Raw genomic sequence first — 23,384 nt, forward strand, 5'->3', positions numbered from 1 at the left:
TAGATAAATTATATATCCTATATGCCTGCCTCAAATATATATGCATGTCCCCATCGATGACGGCAAAAACTCGGGCATTTTGGGGTGGCTGCGGAGTTTTTGACGTGTTCGCAGAGGCTAATCAATAGCTAAAGCCTAAACTTGGAAAAGCGGTTGGCGGTAATTGGAAATCGGGTATTATCGGGTTATCGGTTATCCGGATGTGGCATGTATGTATGTATATGTAACGTGTGAGGACTCTCTATTTACAGTTTAAGTTCAGATTCTGCATTAATAAGTTTAACTTGATCATCACCCCTCCTCCTTGGTAAATAATTTTGTTCTTTTTCGTTCGATTAATACATAACATATCTCATATCTCGCTTTTCAGTTACCTAAACTTAAGCTTTTACTTTAGGTTTCGGTTTCATCGATCGTAAGTTAGGCTTATTTAAGTGTTAGTGGTTCTTTGCTTGCTTAAACATTAAATATATTTATGTATATATCGATTTATATATGTATGTATATATACTTAAATAACCTCCTCTCTGAAAATCTAGAACTTCCCTCGACTGATTTAGATTTAGCTATTTAATCAATAAACAATTTATGTCCTTAAGCGCCTATGCTCGGGCTCAGGCTTAGGCATGACTGACATTAGCACTTGAACTTTCTCCACCTTCTCCATTGTTTCTGTTTTTTTTTTTTGTTTTCTTTTCTTTTTTTGTATCTTTTTATCAATAATAGTTGTAAGTAATAATAATCGTAGTAATCGTATTACGCAAATAATAGTGATCTTAGGTGTGTAGTAAAAATTATTTGAAATATGCATAATTTACAAGTATTCTTTGTCAAATGTTATCCTTTATATGTGTGTACATGTATATATATAGATCTCCGTTACATCTATCTTGTATCCGCCTTCCGAAGTAATGTTTAATCATCTAACCGCTCGGCTTGTGTTCTCTGTTCTCTGTTCTCATTTAAATGCATTTGTTTTCATGACTTATAAAAATTAGATATCCTTCCATTTCATATTATTTTAAATGTTGTTTTCGTTTTCTTAGGTTTTCCTCCGCCGGCGAATAGAAAAAACAGATGTGGACTTAGCCTAGGCCAGCAACATGCCGAATGGGTATCGGGCGGCATCCTGGGAGCCGCTGCTGCAGGCTGACCTTGGTCCTTTGCTATTTGGCTGCAAGGCTGGCAGCTCCTGCCAAGGGTTACTGCAAGGATACGAAACGATTAGCTGGCGAGCTCGAGGAGGGGCTATCTGGCAGGTGTTGATAACTGTTTTCGAAACGGGCAAAGTGGATTAGTAGCGGCTTTGAGTTTTCATAGTACTATTTACTGGAGAAGTTATTTATCGCTATGTTTTTCTTTTATTTATTTTTTTTTTATTTTTTAAGTGTGTAAAATGGCAAAGTGGCGGAATGTCTTGTGTCTAGAGCGCACTAGAGAGTATGCTGAAGTTTAGAGTTTAAATTGATTAGTTGGTTGGTGCACTTACTGAATTCAGTTCAGTTTCGAGTTCGCTTGAATTGAATTGTGCTTGGGTGCCTAAAGTGTTTTCGTTGTTGTGGTTGTGTTGGTTGGAATAGAAAGCGTTGTGGTGGCTGTTGGTTTTGGTGTTGAGAGTGTTGGAAACTGTTATTCGCCCGGCTCCTCCATAATGACTGACTCGCCGGCCCAAACAATCGGACGACCCTGGTGTGATTTCAGAGGTTTCAAAGTTTGTTGTATTTCTGAACAGCATTGGTCCGCGTTCTTTTCAAAATGTTTAATAAGAGAGCTAGGCCTAAGCATACGTATTTCTTTAACTAGCCAAGATTTGCCATTTTATAATGTACTTAGTATGTCGATAAGAATGCAAATGTTAGTTATAATTTGTATGTTACCAAAGCTAAATCAAACGGTAGTGATTATTAAGCAAAATATGGGGAATCAAACCACGTGATGTCTGACCGGTTCTTAAAAAGGGATTCAAAATAAATACAGGTTAGGGGGATCTACGCATGCACTAGATAAATGCTAAGCAAACCGATTGTGGAGATCGATTCTATTAAATTTAAATTTTGGATTGTAATGGATAGTTGGGGATAGAGAAACATACCTATATGAGTATTATACGGTTCTATGTGAAAACTACGTTGATTCAACGGTAACGGTAACGGTAACGGTGATTTATGGTGACTTGCGACAAGTTATTTGCACTTTAATTTGGTTTGCAATTTCGTTAAGCATCTGATTTGATTTTGATCAACTTTTCTCATTCATCTTTTCAGTGTACAATGCGAATTGTTGTTCTACTTTGCCTTTTGTGGTATTTATTTAGTGTATGTCAAGCTTTTCATTTACAAGGGTGCTTAAGTGTATGTAAATTGTTAACTAAAAATCTAATTTTTCGAAATCGATAGTTATTCTGATTGGTAATTCTGGCTCTTTAAACTGAGATCTTTTGAGTTCAACATTTTTACAAGGGTTTTGCGACAGACTAACATGTTATAAACATAACGTGGAGCTAAATACTACAGAAGTATATGCTTTGTGGGTGTGTTTCTTTTATAAATATAATGCAAGTGTATTTGTTTTATCGATTTATAGCTTCTTTTATAGATTTCTTGTACGAATTGAGTTTGTAAGATTTGTATTTAGTCGATTTTTAGTTCGGTTTAATTCTAGAGTTTGAGTGAGTCGAGTGAGGCTATGGATGAGCGCCTAGAGCCTAAGCCTATATTAGTGGGACAACTGACCAGTGAGGTGGTGCCAAAGAGCTTGTACCAGCCGATCACAATGTTCGACAGATTCAGATCGTCGAGCATAATCTGCGCCACGCCCATAAACACTTTCTTCTCGATGCGTCCGTAGTCGCCCCACACGGTGATCTAAGGGAGAACATAAAAGGTTACATCTGCGAAAGTCTGACGAGCCCTTTTGGACCAACCTGTAGTATGCAACCGGTGTAGGACTGCTTGAAAACCAGCTGCTGCTGGTACAGTGGATCCAGAGTACGTCGTGCTGATGAGGTCTTCATCTTGTCCACACAGCGTTTTCCAGACACCAAGTAGACTTTCACATACGGAGCGGGCAGCATCTTGGACGCGGGTTTTTGCTACGGAAAATAATCGGAAAATTGTTAAAGAGTTTCCTAAAATAAATACAGGGAAGATGGAATAATGGATTCTGTAACAACTTGACGCGGAGGTTCATATTTTATAGTGAAGGAAATCGGTATATCAAACTATCCGTTATTTTCTATATGATCCTAAGCGAGATATTATGTCTACATATCAAATCAGACTTTTAATTACAACATTTTTGGTTTACTTTACCTGCAACCCTCTAGCTCTGATGACCTCCACTTCCAGAAAGCCCTTCTGGTGGCACAGCGATAGCTGGATGTCGCCCAGCGAGGGGGCTCCCAGCACCTGGCGGCCCACGAGTTGACCTGGCCCAAGGCCATCCACGAACTCATTGAGGGCTCCATCATTTCGCAACGAGGGGGAAAACCTACATGTTGGAATGGGGGTTGGGGTTTTGGACGTGTGGTACATAGAGAAAGCACTTTAGTACAGCTTCTTTGGCAGAGTTTTTAGTAGTATCTCTCATCTAAATATTGTTTAAATTAGAAACGTAATTTACACAAAGAAAGGATGTTGTTTTTATATAAAGATAGAACTCTTTATACACAGGGAGTTGTAGAAAGACAGTAAATGTTGTATAGTTTCAGTTGATGGTTGCGACTGCAACAGCTGTGGTCTGAAATGGATCAGTGTGTTTGGGTGAGAGGCGGAGGCTCTGGGGTGATAGTGATACTGATAGTGGTGGTGCGGTGGAGAGAGAGAGACAAGTGGAGTCACAGTTCGATGGTGGCATGCAAGTGTCTTTTCGTTCCAAGGACAAAGGTGCAGAGAAGGTAGCTTTATGATATAGTATACGATCGAGGAGACGCTGGGTTAAACAGCTTCTAGCGCAACCCTAATTCTTGTACAGGTAGACAGAACAGGATCTGACTATTCAGGGTCCTTTTAAAGCTTTACTATATATATTTTTTGCTTTAAACACTAGGCACTGTGTGTGCTCGCTTAGTCTAGTCCCTTTATTTACACACACACATCAAGAGGTGAGGTTATCTTTTTTATATACATATACGTATATATATACTATATATATATATATTGCTGAAATCATAGGTGTAAAATGAGGCTTAAAAAATTACAATTTGTACACATTACATGACACAAAAAAATACACAAACAAGTCGAAGAATCAAACGGAACTCAAGGAAAGGAAGGAAAAGTGGAAAACACTTAGAGAAAAAATGTACGCAAATGCAGGCTCGTTTTCAACGGTGTCAAGGCGCACGCACACAGACAACGAGTAAAGAGAGAAAGAGTTGCAGGGTGAAATGGTCGGAAAGAGTTATAGATGGGATCGCCACACAGATTACCATATACAAAAGCCAAAGGAAGTATAGTTTAGATTGAGTTTAAGGACAGTCGGAGGTGAGAGTAGAGAGAGTCAGATACAGAGACAGAGACAGAGGCAGGCAGAGATTTAGTTATTCAGCCGGAAAGAGGTATATAGTGGCTATGGCCGAGTGCCATGCGGGTGCGATCGGGAGACTTACGATGAGCCCTCGGAGCTAGAGATCGAGTGAATGCTGCCGGCACTGTAACGCGTCACCGGAGGCATCAGCGGCACCTCCACCGACCGCTGGATGCTGCCCGCCGAGCCGCGCGACTGCCGCTGGTGGTATGGATGTGGTGGTGGTAGTGTGATATGGTGGTGACCAGCGGAGCTGGTCGAGCTGCCTGAGAACTGTGCCTGGTATTGCTCTTGTTCTGCCGGAGACAACAATACATATTTATACAGATGTGTGTGGGTGTGTGAACGCGTATATACAGAAGTCGTAGGTTGGTCTGAACATCTGGGCTTTTCCAGAGGTCGCTTAGCCTTAACGCGTAATTGCAAAGATGTCTAAAAGTGAGATCTATACTGTGATGATGGGTTTCTTTTTGTACGCCAAACCAAATTCTGATGTAGCATTCTTTTAGACACCTAAATTATGGCTTAGAAACTTCTGGAGATGCTGGGGGATAGATGTGTCCAAGGCCCAGCTTCCTAACGAAGAATTAACATCTTAGACATTAGAAAGGTGGACCTTAGAGCAAGAGAATTTTGATTGGACTCTTTTTTATGACGAAACTCAGAAGCGATCATGAGTAGTGAGGTGAGATTACAACGCAGGAATCGGGTCTTTGGATATTCGACGCTGGGCTCTTGGAAAATGCAAAACCTTAAAGAGCGAAACCATTTGCTGGGGTTCCCCGAAGGAGCGACAAGATAGTGTAGAGTCGTAAACGGAAATATATCTGAATACAAAACTGAGGGGGAAATCAAACGAGAAAACTATAACTGAATAACCATAAGAGAACATAGATCATAGAGTACACACTATATGTATATATATATATATTTATATATCAGCGAACAAAATCATCAGAACTAGTGGCTTAACTGAAAACAACTATTGCAATATTTGAGAGTATTCACTAGAAACTCAACCCGTTTGGTTGTGTATTAAGGTTCTAGTATTCAAAAGAGTGTGACATCGATGCTTGGCGGTGATATTTACTGCACTCCCTTCCGCTATATCGTGTGCAATGCAAATTTTGTAGCTGCTGCTGTCTTGACTGGCCAATTTTCGGATGAGTCTTTGGTTGGTTGGTTGTTGTTAATGCATCTGTTTTTGGTTACTACTTGTTGTTTGCGGTTGTTGTTGTGATCTATGTGTGCTGATTGTTGTAGTTGGAGTAGTTGTTGTAATTGTTGTTGTTGAATGTCTGCTGACTTTCTGTGACAGAGCTCCCTGTGTATATACTTAGGAATGCGAATCAATTGCGCAAAACATAATCGAACTGAAGTAGAATCTCGCGGAAGGCAGATGATAAACATTAGTTTGTTGACTGGGATCGAAGACCTCAAGGGATGATCTCCCGGATCGTTCGTGGACTACATATATGGAGTCTGTCTTTGATGTATACACATATTGTTTTTTTGGTTTAGGAAACTGCCCGACCGGGTGAGTTGATAGCTCCTTGATTACGCTTAGCTCTTACCGCTTACTGCCACAAAACCATGGCTGAAGCCGAAGCCGAAGCTCAAGCTTAAGCCTCAAGCTCAGGCTCTGGGGCTTTGGCAATAAAAGTATTAACAAGAGGCTGCAATATAGATTGGTAGTTGCTGGTATGTCGAGTACGGGTGGTTACGAGTATATAAAAGTATAGGCTGGCTTAACTCAATGCATGCAAATCGAAATCGAACTGAACAGAACGCTAGGAATAAATGTTGTGTGGGTATTACAAATGGCATTAGCAATCGTACGGGTACGGGTTTGGTTAGTAATAGTAAGTAGTAATGCTGCTACGAAAGTAAAATGCAATTTGATGGGCTGTCGCACAGCCGAAAGCTTTCCCCATTGCCCGGCAATTTACTGAAAAACTGCGGATGAGCAAAGCTTTCGGAGTGCCCCGCTTCGTTTTGGGGAAGCCCCTTCCTGGGGGGCGTTCCCCTAATAAGCCTAAAAATACGTATCGACTTTGGATTGTTTGTTGGTTTGGTTTGGTCTTAAGTTGGGTATTTCTGGATCTGTTTTTTTTTTTTGTTTGCTGCGCCTGCGTTTTCAAGGTGGTCAAAAATAATAATTTAAGTAAACGAGGGAGGCGGGTGGTTAGAATGCGGATACGGATACGGATACGGTTACAGTTACGGTTGCTGTGAGAGATTGTCATGCCTGCGAAGAGAGAGCTTTGGCTGAAGCTTTGGCAAAAAAGCGCGCGCGAAAAGTCAGAGAGAGGATAAGGGTGAGAAGCTCTTACATCTAGGGAAAGTGGTATATAATATCCTGTGTGCTGAGTGGGACTTGTTTTCGGGAGGGGTTCTTCTGTTACCGACACTGTAAGTGCTTGCTGTTACGGTTACGATTCTGGGCCGACTAATGTTTATCATCTCAATCGAGAGCGACAGCCTGGCTGACGCTTTTCTTCAGACTTTATTTAAAATTTTTACTTTTTCGAATTTTACTCCTCCAAAAGGCAACTCAAAACTCAAAAAGAAAGTCATAAAAACGATAATTAACCGAAAATAACTGATAACATAGCATAGAGAGCAGAGTAGAGTAGTAAGTAAAGTACAGTAGAGTAGAGTAGAGAGAGAAGATAGTTTTAGAGTAGAGAAAGTTGGACTTGTGCGCACCTTTCCCCGCCGGCGCCATCGCCGAAAAACTGCTCGATGGCGTCCGCCTCCGAGGACGAGCCGCGGGACAGGCCGCCGCCGCCGCCGGCACCGCTGGAACCACCAGCGGTGGCACTTGCACCACCGGCCCCGCTAAGCCCTCCGCCAACGCCAATACCGCCGCCTCCGGTGCGCAGCTCGCGCGTGATATCGCCGGGCAGCACTTCTTCGCTGCGGTGCACCGTGAACGAGTTCTTACCCTTCTTTCCAAAGCCCATACGTCTTTTACGACCTTCGAGTATGGCATTTTACACAATGTTTTAGTTTTCTTAGTATACTTTATATTGGTTAGTTGGTTAACTTCGCTATGGATATGCTTATGGTTACGGTTATGGATAAAAGTATGCTCATGAGGTTAGTAATTGGTTGGGCAACGCAAAATCAAATGGCAAAGCAATAGATGTGACGAGAAGAACAACAGAAGACGAAATGAACTCGCTCGCCGGCCTCCTCCAATCGGATGAGTCGGGCGAGCCTACGATGCTACGGATATTGGGTGTCTCAGTTGACTGATTGACTGGTTGACGACTGATCAACACAAGGCAACGGAACGAGAACGGTAAACAAGCGCAAACAGAGAACGAAACAAAACGCCTACCTGTGGCCGACAGCTGCGAGGTGGAGTTGGACTTTTTGCCCATGCCGCTGCCGCCCTTGGGCGACCTCTCCTGGTCGACGGCGCCGCCCTTCTTCCGGTCCGTCGCGGTGTCCGAGAGGCTGCCATCTATGCGGGGAGATTTATTAAAAGATTTGATTTATTTTCATTTAATTTTTAACAACCGCGGAATCTAACAAGAAAACACTTTTTTTAGAAGCATAACAAATTATTCTTATTTTTTGACAGTAATGCTTAAAGTTCTGAGTTCTTTTTAAAACCCACAAGAAAATATTTAAAATCAAAACAATATTCCAATAATATTTTTATCAATACAGCCAAAGAGGATGCAGAGATTTAAAGGACCCTTTTGTCCATACTATTCAGTACTCACCGACTTTCTCTTCGCCCTCGGCACCACCTCCATCCGTTGACTTTGGACCGCCCGTCTCATCGGCGCCGTTCTTGTCCTTGTCGTACTCGCTAAAGTCGTCGTCCAGCATGGCATCGATGGCATCCCAGTCGATGACGTCCAGCGGAGCATCCGGGTCCGCATCCGCATCGGCAGTTGCGTTCGTTGTTGTTGTTGTTGTTGTTGCGTTTGGTTCGTTCGTGTTATTTGTTGTTGTTGTTGGATTTGTGGCAGTTTTTGTAGCATTTGTTGTTTCGGTTGTTGCAATTGTCGTTGTCGCCGCATTCGTTGCATTCGACGATGTTGTTGTTGTTGTTAATGTTGTTGTTGTATTTGTGATAAGATTTGTGCATGTATTTTGTGGTGGGGGTTGTTGGTGTGTGGCGTCAAGCGTCAAGTTGTTAACGTCATTGTTGTTGGTGTTTATGTTTTGTTGGTGTGGTGTTGGTGTAGTTGTTGTTGCATTTGTTGATGATGGGACACGTTTGTTATTGTTGTTGATTTGGTTGGGTGATCCATGATGTTGTTGTTGTTGTTGTAGTTGTTGTTGTGGAGGTGGTTGTTGTTGGGGATTTGCAAAAGAGGAAGAAGAAGCATTATTAGCATTAGTACCACCGACGACAAGATGCCCAGCAGCGGCAGCAGATGTGGCACCACCGCTCCCACTACTAGATTTCGTCAGCTGCTCCGATGCCATCATCGATCCGCTGTTGGCGGCGGTGCCTTCTTTCCCTTTTTGCCTAGCTGATTGTTGTAGTTGTTGGTTGTGACTTTGGCTAACACTAACACTACTCGCTTGGCTATTGTTTTGGTTGGTGTAGTGGTTGCTATTGTGTGTACTGCTCGTGTTGTGTGCACCACCGCTACCCATTCCGTTGCCGTGCTCCATTCCCACCGCTCCCGCTTCCAATCCTGATCCGCCCTCCATGGGCGAGAAGTTGTGCGCATTCTGGGCACTGGGCGGATGTGGCAGGTTCCGGCGGCGCTTCAAGTACGGCGCCGCCGGTCCGTACAGTTTTTGCTGACTGGTGCGCTGCAAGTCCAGCGACATGTGGTGTCTGGAATCCGCCAACCCTCGCTGACGGTGAGCCCCACGGAAGAGGGAAGGGGCCACTCCTCTTCTTGTCCAGCCCACATCTGAGTCATACATGATGGTCACGATCTTATCGTCCGTTACCAGGAAGTGCGAGTGGCTCAAGGGATGGTTGGCATCTACATTGGCGCCCATGTACGACTGACGAATATTCGTCTCCGATCCGTAGCGACGCGACATCGCCGAAGTAGGCGAGTGAGCGTAGGAGCTTGGATGCGGATAGGGGTAGTCGCCGGACGAAGGCACCACCTCGTCCTCGTATCGGATGCGTCGGCGACCCCAGCTCTTCGCGTGCAGATCGTCGTAGTCCAGGGATCGTGACTGACCCTCGTGGAAGAGCCGCCGTCGCTCTAGTTTCGGCTTCTTCAGTATTGAAGTGGGTTGCGCCTTGGCCTCTGAGATAGGAACGGCGGCCACCAAGGCATCTTCGCTCAGCTGTCGGGACAGGCGCAGCACCGACTGTGTGGGCGGCGGTGGCGGCGTTGCCATCTGTCCCCTGGCCCTCCGATGGGCATTCGGCGTGGGCGTGTGAACATGATAGGTGGGCACTACGCCCAGATTCATCTGCGGTCCCGTCAGCCCGCCCAGAAAGTGTTGGTCCACGCACTCACCGCACATTGCGGGATCCGAGGAGGGCGGCTCACCGCTGGCACCGACGTAGGGATAGCCCATGAGCTGATGCTGGGGGTGCGGATGCGCGTCCGCCAAACAGCAGGGATCGGGACAGGCGCCAATCGCCAGGCCCGCGGTGGCCAGGTGCAGGGTATGATGCGTGGATAGCACCACCGGCTGACTCCCGTTCTGGCAGTGGCTGCAGCTCTTGTCCAGGTGGTCGCGTACATAACCCACCAGCGAGCTGGGCGAGGCTGTCACCCCGGAGGCGACGTGGTCGTGGGCGTGGACGCCCGAGGGCGAGGAGCTGCGGAAGAGATTCGTGATGGGCGTGGTAATGCGCTTGAATTGCTTAAAGCTCGGCAGCAGCGGCAGCGGATAGGCGGCGGTGGCTTGTACGTTCGGTTTCTGTCCGTTGGGCCGTCGTGGTGGAAACATGTCGATGTCGATGGCGAATGGCGGTGGTGGCAAATGGGGCGAGTAGTAGGCGGAGTGAGGATGCAGATGCGCATGGGGATCGAGTGGATCGAGTGGTGCCAGCGTCTCCTCGGCCACAGTGCCGGGTTCCACGAAGAACTGCTCCACCAGCTGGCCGCTGTTGGCATCGGTCACCAGCACCTGATGCGGAGTCATGCCCATTCCGATGCCGCCGGCGGAGATGGGCGGCGAGTCGGCAGCCGCTAGGGCGGCCAATTGCTGCAGTTGCTCCAGCTGTTCCAGCAGTACCATTTGCTGGGTTCCGCCGGACGGCAGATAGTCGCAGTCGTCCACCTCGATGGTGTTGGCCCTACCGGGCTCTGAATGATGCAGTCGCAGTCCGGTGATCGGTTCACCTGCGGCGCCGCTGAGGAAGCTGTTGCGAACGCCAAAGAGATTGCGCCAGTTGCGGGGGAAGCTAACGGTTATTGCGGCACGGTAACGGGTGGTAACGAGTGGTAACGGGTGGTAACGGTGGTGTGACAGCAGTGGTGGGTGGTTCGAGGTTTGGTTTCGATGCATGCAGTGTTGGGAAATGGTTTTAAACGCAACGCCATTCCCAGTGAGACAGCGCTCGGCGTGTGGTGGTGAGTTTGTGTGTGTGGCAAAAAGTGGGGTTCAGTGGCAGGATTATGGGTTGTTATTGAACAATTGACGGGGAGAACGAACAGCGTCCGAGGTCAAACGTTCGGTTCGAGGTGAGTAGTGGTCACCAATGCGAGTCGAGTGTTTGTTTGTGTGTAAAGTGTTTATTGGAGTGTTTTATGGTGTTTTGCGACATGTTGTTGAGTTTTGTGGTGAAGCGTGTGGTGAGCACAGCACGCGAGAGAAGCATTCAAACACAAACACAAAGAGAGTTCACGCGGCGAGTTTTTCGAGTTGTTGATTGTTGTTGAGGATTTCATAGATATTTTAGTTTGTCGGTGGTTGGTTTGGCAAACGCAAAAAGTAAATGCAGAAAAGAAACTTTATGTTTTCGCTGTAGTTTTTCGCTGGTTTCAGTGTGCGAGTCTACGGTTTGATGTGTCTGGCGTGTGTATGTGTGAGTCACAGAGAGAGTGGGGCGGTAAGCGCGCCGATACTGATTCAGATCACTTTCAGATTCTTATCAAATTGCAATACCGAGACATGGGGACTTAGAGAGATTTGGGAGCCTAATTCAGGGGAATTTTGGATTTTGTTCGTTGCTACTATTCGTAAAGTAAGTGTGGCGAGAGCGAAATTTCAGCGTAATTTTGGCAGCGTAGCTTGGCTTGTTTAGCTTGGCTTGATGGGCCCTTCCTCATCCCTCCTGGCTGCTCCGGAGGGCTCTCCTCGACGCGTCAGCCACTTACCTGAGTCCGCGCGAGGTGCGCGGCCGCTCCGACTGCGTGGAGAAGGCGCTGGAAGTCACGCTGACCACCGACTCCATATCCGAATCGCCGAACTCGCCCATGAAGTCCTTGTCTGGCGACAGCGAGTGTCGTGGCCGCATGCGCGCATCCATCGAGTGCAAGTCGCTGTCGGAGAGTCCGGTGTAGTGTCGCTCCCAGCCGCCCATCCCGGTGCTGCGGTATGTGGCCTGGTGGTGTGGCTGCCGTGTGCGATGCCGCCCGAAGCGACCGCCTGAGGCCAGTCGCTCGTCGAAGTCCTGTCCGAGGCGGTCCCGCAGCATGGCGCTCCGCGAGGTTTGCGGCACCTGTTGGTTGATTGTAAGAAGCGAATTAGGTAACTTTTAAGATGCCTTTTGTGGAAATCTCTACGGATATTTCGCGTGTGAATGATTCTGGCTGATAATGTACATATTTTTCGTAGCAAGCCTTGCCGTTCTATTGGTCGCTCTTACTTTTTCTATTCTGTTCCTAAAGAGCTTAACTATTAAAATGATATGACCTTAGGTGAGGTGCTACGGGATTACAGTTTTATTTGTAATTAGGCTTATCTGTCGCACTTTAATTATTATTCTTTAAATGGAATTAGAAATTATACGGGATTGCTTGATCAGTTTGTAGCAGCAACTAAAATTTAACCCTATTACAATGGTTTGAATACCGAAAACCCTGTTGGAAATTGTATGGCGCTTTCAGAATCTCCTTCCCAGTTCACTCTCATGCTCTGTTCTACGCTGTCATCCACTTGGGTTACCTGTGGCAGTTGCCTCTTCTTGGGCGAGCCTGTGGGCGTTGCTGTGGCCGAACGCGACTGGAATCTCTGCTGTTGCGAGGCTGCCGATGCCGCTGAGGTGGCACCACCCGGACCCTGGTAGGCCGATGGAACTGGAAGCACTGGATAGTCTATGTAGCGGTCGTCTGGCGGTGAGAGGGAACCCCGTCTGGGACTGGTGCTCCTGTAACCGTAGCCCGATCCACCGGAGGGCACTCCGCCTGCTACTCCTCCTCCGCCGCTGCTGCTGGTGTGATAACCGTCGCTGGGTGCCGCCGAGTGGCTTCGCTGGCTAAGGCTCATGCCACCGGGGCCGATGGCGGAGCCGACACCATTACCGCCTCCGCGACGATAGTAGCCGGTGGCAGAGGCCTGTGTGGATGCAGAGTTTGGTGGCATGGAAAGTAGAGTGTGGTTTAGTGGTGCGCCCTTTACGACCAGGACCAGGGGTTCCGACGATCACTCGGATCGGAGCTTATAGACTAGGCTTGTGAGTGGCAGTGGTTCTGGGTCAAGCGTAACGGTGTGCTGGGTCATGTGTGTGTGTCATGGAGTGTCTTGAGTATTTCGGTTAACTGTACTGCAACTTCTACTGGAACATTGATACGAGTAAGTTCATATATATGGTAATACGTAGGTAGAGAGCAAGAGATAGAGCCAAAAAAATTGGATACGAGTACATTTTCGAAACGAAATCAATCAAAATACATTGGCAGCCACAGGCGACCCTTACGATTATTAGTGGGTTAATCGGTTAGTTAGGTTAAGTAAAAAAGATTAGCATAAAACTCGGAATTTAAAGTGCAGTAAGTTGGCAGTGAGTTTGGTCTAACTAGGCTGGGCTATAACTGTGGGGCTAAGAAAGGTCAAGAGATGTTTGGACTGAGACAGAGGATGTAGCCTCTGCACTGGATCTACTGAATGGTGGAGAAAGGGCCTTTTTAGGCTTCCTGAAATGTGACAAAACGTATGCACGATATAGAAGGGTGATCCAAGGATATTTTTCGATATGTTTCATAACATATTACAATGTTCCTAACGATTGGTATTGATATTTAGAAGATTATCTACTCAATGAGGCATTGTTATGGAATGAACCCAGCTCCGAAGGAGTTCCCTCAGCTAATCCCGCAATCTTTTGTGTTTCCGGTGTCTGTACTGTACTGTTCTGTTTTGTTTCGCATTCTTTTTTTTGGCCTTGTATGGGGTGGTTCGTTAATTTAGCTTGGGTGCAAACCTGATTGTGGTAACTTTGTCCAATGCCAGATACAGTGCGGTAGTCACGGGCCACCATCCCGGCCACTCGCTTGCGGCCCTGGGGCGACATGTCACGTCGGGACCGACGCTCGTTTAGATCGAGCTGGATCGTCGTGTTCGGGTGGGGATTTGGAGCGGGGGACATACATGGGGTGGGTGGAGAATGTTTCGGTGAGAGGCAAAGATCGAGAGAAAAGAAGGAGTAGATAATAGAGAAATTTACATCATGATCAATATGAATGGAGAGAGAGTCTGGAGCACAGTGTGATCGGGGTGTGGCAATGTGCGGGCTATCGGATATTGCGCTACGTTACCGGCCCCTACATTGCGTTTGTATGGGATCTGTATCTTGGGTTCTCTGCTAGTGTTCGTATCTCAGGGATTGTGTTCGGGTAACTCAACGCACATCAAGTATACGCAACGCTATACATTTAAAGATACGAGGTGAAGCAGCGAAAGCAGCGGGATGGGCAATGCAATGTGATAGGTGGTTTAGTGGATAGCTGGATGGATCGGTTAAAGCGGTTATCTACAAGGACATGCAAAGCGGCTTAAAGGTGCTCTTTAATGGCAGGTGGATCGTGAGAGATATAGATAGTTTGTTTGTAGAGAGAGATAGAGAGATTTCCTTGGACAGTATGTGTTCTCTTGTCATAGTTTACACGGATTCTTAGCTTAAAACATTCGGCTTATTCGACTTAGACTAGAGTAACTTCCATCTTAAATGCAATAGTATTTAGTATAGTTAGCTGAAAAGACGCGGCCAAGTCTCGCTTGGATTTGCTCGGGGCTTGAGTACAGTTTTAGATAGTTAGTAGAGCAACAGTTTAGACTTCGAAGAGAAAGTATAGTATATTGAGGAAGAGAGAGAAAAATTTAACACACGCACAACCAAACAACGACACCAATTAGTTGAATAAAAGTTTCAAACGAACTAAAAAAGACATCATGAAAACAAAATACTTTGTACAATTGCTGCTGGGAGGTGTCATGTCATGTTTTGGCCCTCTGATTCCGTCCCTGACCGTGAACCAGTTGGTGTTAACAGTGTCGACGTACATCTGTATTTGTGTCTGTGCCTCTGTGTCTGTGGCATGCAAAAGGAGAACTATGAACTGTTAACTGACATGAACAGGAACTGGAACCGCAATGGAGTCCGAGTCCCTTGACGGAGCATGTGGCAGGGCTTTGTGTGGGCTCTATTCTTTTTGTTCGCATTAGCAGTGCTAATGATGGCCTGGCTGATGCTTATGCTGATGTTGATGCTGTGCCTGATGCTGCACTTGGCATGTGATATGTGAGCTACAGTTTGAAATAAGCACGCACACACATAGAGAGAGAGAGATAACAAACTAAAAAAAAGTCCAAGCTATCACACAACTCAAGCCCCCTTCGACAGCATGACATCTATGTATATACACTTGCTGTAGTCTGTCTAGATCTCTTTTGAATTTCCTTTGGCCATCGAAGGATGTTAGGTAATATATAAAGATGAAAAAATAGCATTTGCGGACCAGGTAATAACGTTACCATCTTAATTCTTCCTCTTTAAGTGCAAATAAAAATTAACAACAGTTATTTATATGACTTTCTTCCATACTAAGAAAAATAAAATGATCTTTGCCTTATAGGCAGATAGATATAGGATATAGGAGACCAGGCTGAGAAATTTGCTGACCCACAAGTTAGGGCTTTGAGCACCACTGATCTATTTTTCTATATATATATCTATATTTCTATTCTGCATGGAAGGACTTTGGGAAGAGATTCTAGATGTTGACCCCGAGCAAGAGTATATAGAAACGTTAGTTTTTTTTTGCTTTATCATATAAAAGCAGTATCGAATGCCTTCTGGCCTTTGTGTGTGTGTGAGCTTTTTTTCAACGACGGCGGAAATGTTCTCCCATGAATCTGTGTGAGAAGGGCTGAGAGCCACTGGAAGTGGCAAGCTGCGATTGAGGACTTATGCATGTGGGCATGGCTGTGAGTGTGTGAGTGTCTGGTGTCCTCACTCTTGATGCTGTCAGTTATTCTTGCTGTTGTTGTTGTTTTGGTTCTTCCTCCTTTTTTCTTTGTGTGTATTACATATATATACATATGAAATAATAAATTTAATTCAATTCTTTTTCTCGTTTTTTTTTTTTGCTGCTCCCTTTGTGTGTCTCTCAGTGTAATGTTGTTTTACTGCTTGTTGTTGCTGTAATAGCTGTTGTTCTTGTGGTTGTTGTTGTTGTTGCTGTTACCTCTAGCAGGGGCGGCGGGCTGGCCGAGCTGCCCATCGAAGAGATGCTGGCCCCGGGCGTCATTCCATCGATGTCGCAGTCGGACGTTGTGTCCGAGTCGCTCAGACGCGACATGGTGCTCGGCGGTGATAAATGATCTGTCGGTGTCAGTATCAGGCCGTCCACATCGCTGCCCTCGTCACGTAACTGTTTTCGTTGTTGTCATAAATTTTTGGCGTCGCAATGTGGTTGTTGGTTGTTGATTTGGTTGTATGGATAACGAACGCACGTGTTTTTGTTGTTGGTAATGGTGGGTGGGGGTTGTTGATGGTGATGTGTTATTGTTGTTGGCGGGTGCACGACAAAAACCAACGGAAAAAAGGAAACAGATAATGACAATGCCGGGTTAATAATTTTGTTCAAATCGGGCAGCGGCTGTGGAGGGTTTGGTTAGAGGACATTACCAGGTTAGTTCTGGCCTTCACTTTCACACACTTTAGTTCGCATATCACAGAAATTTACGACTAGATTTTAAGCTCTTTCGAAAAAGTGGTAAAAGTGAAGCCCGAACAACCTTCACATCGAGCTTAACATGGGACTAAAAACGAAAAACTATACAGAATTAAATCATAACATTTTCCATTTGTCTTTAGCCAGTTTTGTGTTAAGTTTTTCGCTCGCCAAAACATCATTCGTGGAACCGTGAACCGAAACTCTTGGGGTTTCCCTTTGGGGTTTTTTTTTAAAGCGTTTACCAACACCTATTTTTGACAGCCAGGAAACGGAAACGAACGAACGCAAAATGGAAACCAAAGGAACGAACTGAAAGAGCCCGGCCCACACATACGAGATAGGAGGTGTCCTGGTGGGGCTGCAGCTGATACCACTCGGCCTCGTCGTCCAGGATGTGGTGTGCCAGATCGATGACCACCTCGCCGATGAAGTCGTTGGCCCCATAGCGCACATAATCCCACAGCGTTACCTGAAAAATGTGGTTGTGATTACTAGATTGATCTGATGGCGAGTGGTTGCGGTAATAACGCCTCACCTCGAGCAGACGACCATTGAGATCACAGCGCCTCAGACCGGAGTAGAGAAAGGTCTGACCCCATCGGGGTTCACAGGTGGTGCCCACCGTCTTCGTTCGCCGCTTTGATTTGTGGCTTCGGTCGGGCAGAAGGAACACCTGGAAAGTCATCACAAGTTGGTTAGTACCAGTTAGGAATACAATATATTATGGAGTTGCTTCGAAAATGTATTATTTCAAGATTGTATCTGGCGTTGCGCATCTTATTCATTATATAGTCCATAATTGGTCGGTTTTTTGTACATATAACAATATTGATTCAATTGCTATATGATCATTGAACAAATATTGAATATTGGTATTATTTTAGACATTTCTCAAACAGATTCCCAACATGACCCCCGGCATTAGCTTTATATTTCCATTTAACTCACTTTTGCGTAGGGATTACGGCCAGCTCCGCTCTGGCGCAGGGAGAGGCCGGTGGCACAGACCAGGGTCACGATCAGCTGCAGCGTGTTCTGGTCATAGCCAAGCTTCAGCTGCAGCCGCCCTTCGATTGGTATCGGCTGCGTGGTGGTGCCGGAGCCACTGCCCATGCCGACGCCCACCCCGTGGCCATGGAGGTGAGCGGCTGGGGATCCCTGGTGCTGTTGCGGATGCTGGTGCGGATGGAAATGATGGTGATGGTGGCCCGCCGTCGTGGCGCCGTGCAGACCGCCCGAGGCGGAGCCGGAAGCGTGGACGGATCCGTGGGCGGAGTTGGAGGCGTGGGCGCTGCTGGTGCTGCTGCCGCTGCCACTACCGCTGCTGCTGTGGCTGTGGCTGCTGTGACTTGGTCCCAGGCGCTGCGTCGGCCCGACGCCGCCACGTTGCCGAAGGCCGCCGCCCGCTCCCGAAGCCGATCCGGTGTGGATGTCCGGTGAGCCGGGCGAGGTGATCAGCACGCTTGGCTTGTCGCGATGGATTTCTATGGCCTCGACCGCAGGTGCTGTTTGGGGGAAAGGCGGGAAGATTTGGTTAAGATAACGAGACTGTGCTGGTGAACATGGTGAGTTCGAGTAGCAGTTGGCTTGGGTAAGTGTTGTTGGTAGTGTAATCGTTGATGAAACTAAAAACACAGTTCATACTTGGTCATCAGTATATCATGCCAATAAGAGAAGTCTTTCTCCAACAAAAGTTGTTAAAAATTTAATTTATTTACGACAAGACTACTCCTTTTTACTATTAATGCAACTAAGTTAAGGCTAACTCTTCTGAATGGAGTCAGTGATATGACTTATCCTTTTCATTTGTCGTGATAGCTTCTTCAAATTTCGGAGATTTAGCTACCATTTGAGTTAAAAGTTAACAAAAACTAGTTAACAATTTAATGAGATTTAATGGAACCAGTAGTAATGACTTAGGCTTGATATACGCAACTGATTTAAAGCGATTCATATTATCTTTATCTAGGGCCCCAATAAAGATTCCCTATCTGTGCTTTTGCAAGGTGTAACCTTTGGCAACCCGACTTAATCCCTCTTATAAGACATTCAGTTAGACACACTCACACACACAACCAGACACCGCTCTCCAAGGACCCATATTCGAGTATATTTGCTTTTAGGTACCTTTGCGCTGAAGATATCGTCCGCCACTGCTGACCACCGCACTTCCGGCCATGCTGCTGGCCAGCCCGCTGTGCGGGAAGTTGGCCGAGGAGCGGCGCGGAGGAGCACTGCTGGCGGATCCGCCGGAAGCGGAACAGGCGCTGCTCGGACTGACGTTGCTGCTGCTGCCGCCACTACCGCCACCGCTGCCGATCGCCCGGCTTACGATCAGTTCCACCTGGGCGTCCAGGCGACTCTCGTCGATGATATCGTACACCTCGTCGGCACTCTTGTTGTGCAGCCCGCGGCCATTCCACTCGATGATCTCGTCGCCTGATGGATGTTGGTTTGATGAGTGGGTGAGCGGCATGATCGTGAGCAGAGATCGGAGATAGAGGGAAGAGATAGAGAGAAAAGTCAGAGTGAGATGCGATGGAGAATGTGGATGCTGGATGGACGTTACCTGGTCGAATACGGCCCTCGAGATCGGCCACCGATCCGCGCTTCACCTTCTCCACGACGGCCCCGCATGGACCTCCGCCCGTTCCAAGGAGGGGCTGACCGCCGTTGACCTTTAAGCCTAATATATCCTCCCCATCATAGTATTTACGCAATATCATGTGCCCGATCAGGCGAGTATTGTCCGCGGATGTTTGCCAATTCACCGGGTTCTATATGCATCGATCGGTTTTCGATTGTTGTGGGTGTGGGATGGTGGTTTATTGGTTGTGATTTTCGGTTATTTTTTTAGGTGGGATTGGTGGTTACAGTTTACGGTTCGGATTGCGGATGATCGTGCATAGATTTTGGTTGTTGGATGTGGTGTCGGCGGGGAGCCATCGTATGCGGGAAGTAGAATTGTTTTTAGTTAGCAATTTGCACCGCTCACAGGTCTTAGACATAGAGAACTTACTTCCTAGGTTAAACTTACAATTAGAGTTGGCAAACGGAAATAGATATATGTATGTATGTATAACAGCAGAAAGTAACGGTTTGTACAGTTGTTCACATTCAGTTTTAGTTTTGTTTGTTTGTTTTCTTAAGAGCTAGAGAAACATGTTCTACTTAATTACGGATAGTTGGCATAACGCATAGGTATAGATACACAGTTGCTGTTTCGTTTCGGGGTTTCCTACGTTTTTGAGAACACACACGTTTCAAAAGAGATCCCTCGGGTCGAGGGGTATGGAAAAGTCAAGTATTGAATGCTGAAAACAGTGTTGGTAAACGACATGTAGAAGTAGAAAGCATGCAAGGACGTGCTTAAACGGGGTTTTTGCTTGTGGTAGGGACTGGGGCTTCATGCAAGCACAACACTGAGAAGGTTGCCAAAAGATCTGATTACTGGGGCATGCAAAATTTGTTCATTGTGGGTTTCGATTTTACTTTGGGTTTCAGTGGGTTCGTATGCTGAAATTGTCAAGATGTTGTCATAATAGCTGGAGTCGGTTGCGAGCTGGGAGTGATAACCAAAAACGATATTGTTGCTTGATCATGGTCTGGGTTATGGGCTTGGACATGACAAGAACAACAAACACAGAGGAGGTTGGGGTATCTCCCTTGGGATTCTTGATTTCTTTTTTTTTCGGGGAATTCTTCACACAGACAAACGGAAAGTGGGGTCCAGAGGGGGAGAAACAGAGACACAGAGAGAGAAAGAGAGAGAGAGAGAGACTCTACACAGACACAATGCATTTTTGCCCATCTGTAGCCCTGTGTACCTTGGGCCCATCTCCTCGGTTCGAGTCCTCGCTGCTGGTAAACGTGCTGCTGGTATCGATGCCAGAGTCCTTGGTGGCCGAGTCCTGGCTGCCTTGCCGCTCGGCCTCCCAGCGCGTCCAGTCAGCTCCGCCGGCCTCGAGGCCACTGCTGCTCTTGCCACTGCTCAGTATGGTGGCCGCTCCCACATCGACCGCCGTCGAGGGCAGGATCCCGGTCACAGGGGGCAACGAGCTGGCTGCCAGCAAGGAGGCCTCCTCATCATGGGCATCGAATCGCACCGTTTTCTTTATTCTGCGCTCGGTGAAGCGGCGCGAGTCCTGGGCCGCCGACGAGGAGGAGCTGGTGGCTGGCTCATCCCAATAGGCAGCTTCAGTGGAACTGACGGAGCTACTTCCGCCGCCGCCGCCACTGCCAGCACGCGTGGCGCCTAGCAGGCCGCGATGGCCGCCCCGTGCCGCCTGACCTTGGGCCTCCATTTGAGCTGCCGTTGCCATGGATCCGCGATCGTAGCCTGTTCCCGGCCCAATCACGATCTGCGGCTTCGACTGGGGGTAGTAACTGCTGCTAGTGGTGCTGCTGCTGCTGCTGCCGCCGCCGCCGGCGGCTGCCAAGGGCGGGGCACGTCGGTAGGCGCCAGCAGCACCACCCGCCGCACCTGCTCCCGGTCCGGGTCCCGGTCCCAGTCCCAGTCCTGGGCCGCCGCCACCTCCTCCCCCAGAAAACTGCCGGTCGTGGTTGCTGCGATTCAGCGAGTTGCGCTGCTGGACGTCCAGGCGAGCGGTTCGCGTCAGAGGATACTGTTCCAGGCGCTCGCGGTGCTGCAGCTGCAGCTCGTAGCGATCCCTCTGATCCGCCGAGGAGTACAGTCGCTGGGTGGTGTGCGACAAGTGGCGGAAGTCAGTGGACCCACCTCCTCCGCCGCTGACACTGAGCAGGTCCCGCTCGTTGAGGCTCCGCTGCTGGCGCCACGGATCCAGAGATGTGCGCACCTGGAGGCGCCCGCCTGTAGGGGTGGTAGATGGTGATTGGGTGTGGCTATAAACACTACTACGGGTTTGAATGCTCTGCGGGATTTAGGGTCGGGTTTCAGGGGCTTCTAGGGTTTTCTTTGGGGGAACTTCGAGAGACTGCGCCGCTTGCCTGCCATAGTTTGTTGTCCTTTTCAGATGTTTCAACAAATGCTCACAAACATAATGGTAATCGATGGTAATCGGTTGAGAAAGCAAAAGTTCAAAGAAAATAAATACGTATGATAGAAGACTTATTGGTGGGGATCCGGGTCTGATCCAGCCCGGCGAGTTTTGATCTTGTTGTGGCAGATGGATTAGTGGTGCCGACAGGGTTTTTCGAAAATTTTAAAAGTTTTAATTTAAGCAACTAAATGTATCTATCTTCTACAGTTTCAAGATGCAAGTGCGTTACTTTCAGAGCATAGATTCATGTGATTCGGGCACACTGCTTAACTGTATTTATCTAGCTATACTTGTACTTAAATAAATGAAGCTAATGATTATTTCTAAAGGGTATACTGTATATATATTGTTTTCAAATTTGGTTTGTATTATTTTTTGAACAATTAAAATGGCGGGGCTAACTAAATTTTAGTTCATTTCTTTGCGAATTTTAAATGATTTAATATTACAATTATTTCGTTACATTTACAAGAAAAATTGTTTTTTTTGCTACTCTTGAAACATTTTTCCTCGAAAGCTCGGAAAGAATTATTAAAATAGAATGTAAGTCAAAAAGATTTCTTTTATAATTAAGGTATACTTCTTGTAATAACAATCTCAAAGAATTTATAACAAATTTTCGAAAAAGCTGCGACTTTTCCGCACTGTTCTCACAACTGCATGAGTAAGCTAAGTATGGTTAATAAGAGTATAAGTAAGTAGACCTACGACTAGAACTACGAGTGCCCACCATTGCTGGGACTAAGAGTGCCAGGGCCGCAAAGATGCGTATCAAGGGTTAAGGATTATCGGTTTCGGTTATCGGTTATCAGGAGTTACAAGATCGAGAGATACGAGGCGTGGCAATACTTATCTGTTGTGGCTAAAAGTTGCAAGAGCATTAAGTTACAGGCTAAGACTTTCGGGGGCAATCCCGGGGCTATGGCCCCTGGGGACAGTGTACACCGTTGAATGTTCTGAATATGCTAGGGTGTGTGTGTGTTTGTGAATTCTGGTTGAAGTAAGGAGGAAACGGGAAACAGCGTTACGATATCCATGCAAATTATTCACCAAGTTTTCCTGTTTTTCAAAATTTCTTTTTGTTTTCGTTCACATTTACAGATAGGAAGGTAGGTAGGGTAGATAAAAACGTAGAAGATACATAAAAAAGTAACGAATACATAAGACAAAGTGTTCGAAAATCCGTCAAGTGACGACAACGTGTGTTCACAGCCAGAAAAGAGATGTGTGTTTTTTAGTGGTTTGGAAAAATCAAGTAATGATCCAAGAAGTAGCAGTATCTGAAGCAAACAAAGACGGACTGACCAGCTTAATGGCTATTATTCAGAAAAAAGAAAACCTCTAGGGGGAAGAAAAGGGGCGTGTCTGTGTTTGTGTGTGTGGAGGAGAAAGGGTGAGTGGGAGGACAGTGCTCGAACAAAGAAAACAAAGTCAACAACTAAGGATATCGCACATTCCTTGCTTGCGCTTGTGACGTGGAAACTCATAAGGAAACAATAACATCGACGAGACACACACATTCAAATTAATTCGCATTAAATGCCTTTGGGGCCTGGATTGAATCTTTTCGCTTACATTTGCATGAATCTGTAGATCGCCGGGCGAGAGAACGGATTGGACACCTTGAACGCCGCCAAAATTACCTGCTACTCGATGTTTATATATATTTTTAAATCGTTTAAGTTGTACATTAGATATTTGTCAGGTAGTTTTTGGTTTTTGGTTGTGGCATAATGGTTTTTGTGGCGGGCAAGTTGGTTGGAGT

The 23,384-nt window shown here is 46.6% G+C and overlaps 1 protein-coding gene across 4 annotated transcripts in view; it reads right to left on the reverse strand.

The window, feature by feature from the left end:
• Positions 1-437: 437 nt before the first annotated feature.
• Positions 438-23,384, reverse strand: part of Rim (Rab3 interacting molecule) — a 46,559-nt gene continuing 23,612 nt past the window's right edge. The window contains exons 8-24 of one of the 4 annotated variants that reach the window (XM_070286326.1): positions 20,426-21,429; positions 19,168-19,375; positions 18,726-19,037; positions 17,547-18,103; positions 17,134-17,271; positions 16,933-17,067; positions 16,107-16,292; positions 13,844-13,966; positions 12,589-12,978; positions 11,799-12,142; positions 8,265-10,882; positions 7,874-7,999; positions 7,237-7,507; positions 3,312-3,489; positions 2,924-3,091; positions 2,733-2,864; positions 1,223-1,686 (exon numbers count right to left, since the gene is read on the reverse strand). In XM_070286326.1, coding sequence (XP_070142427.1) covers positions 1,630-1,686; positions 2,733-2,864; positions 2,924-3,091; positions 3,312-3,489; positions 7,237-7,507; positions 7,874-7,999; positions 8,265-10,882; positions 11,799-12,142; positions 12,589-12,978; positions 13,844-13,966; positions 16,107-16,292; positions 16,933-17,067; positions 17,134-17,271; positions 17,547-18,103; positions 18,726-19,037; positions 19,168-19,375; positions 20,426-21,429 — 6,947 coding nt within the window. In that variant the 3' untranslated portion in view covers positions 1,223-1,629. The other 3 variants (XR_011445096.1, XR_011445094.1, XR_011445095.1) reach the window with 3 other exon arrangements.

This window comes from Drosophila kikkawai, chromosome 3R (genome assembly GCF_030179895.1).
Source record: "Drosophila kikkawai strain 14028-0561.14 chromosome 3R, DkikHiC1v2, whole genome shotgun sequence".
NCBI classification, from domain to species: domain Eukaryota; kingdom Metazoa; phylum Arthropoda; class Insecta; order Diptera; family Drosophilidae; genus Drosophila; species Drosophila kikkawai.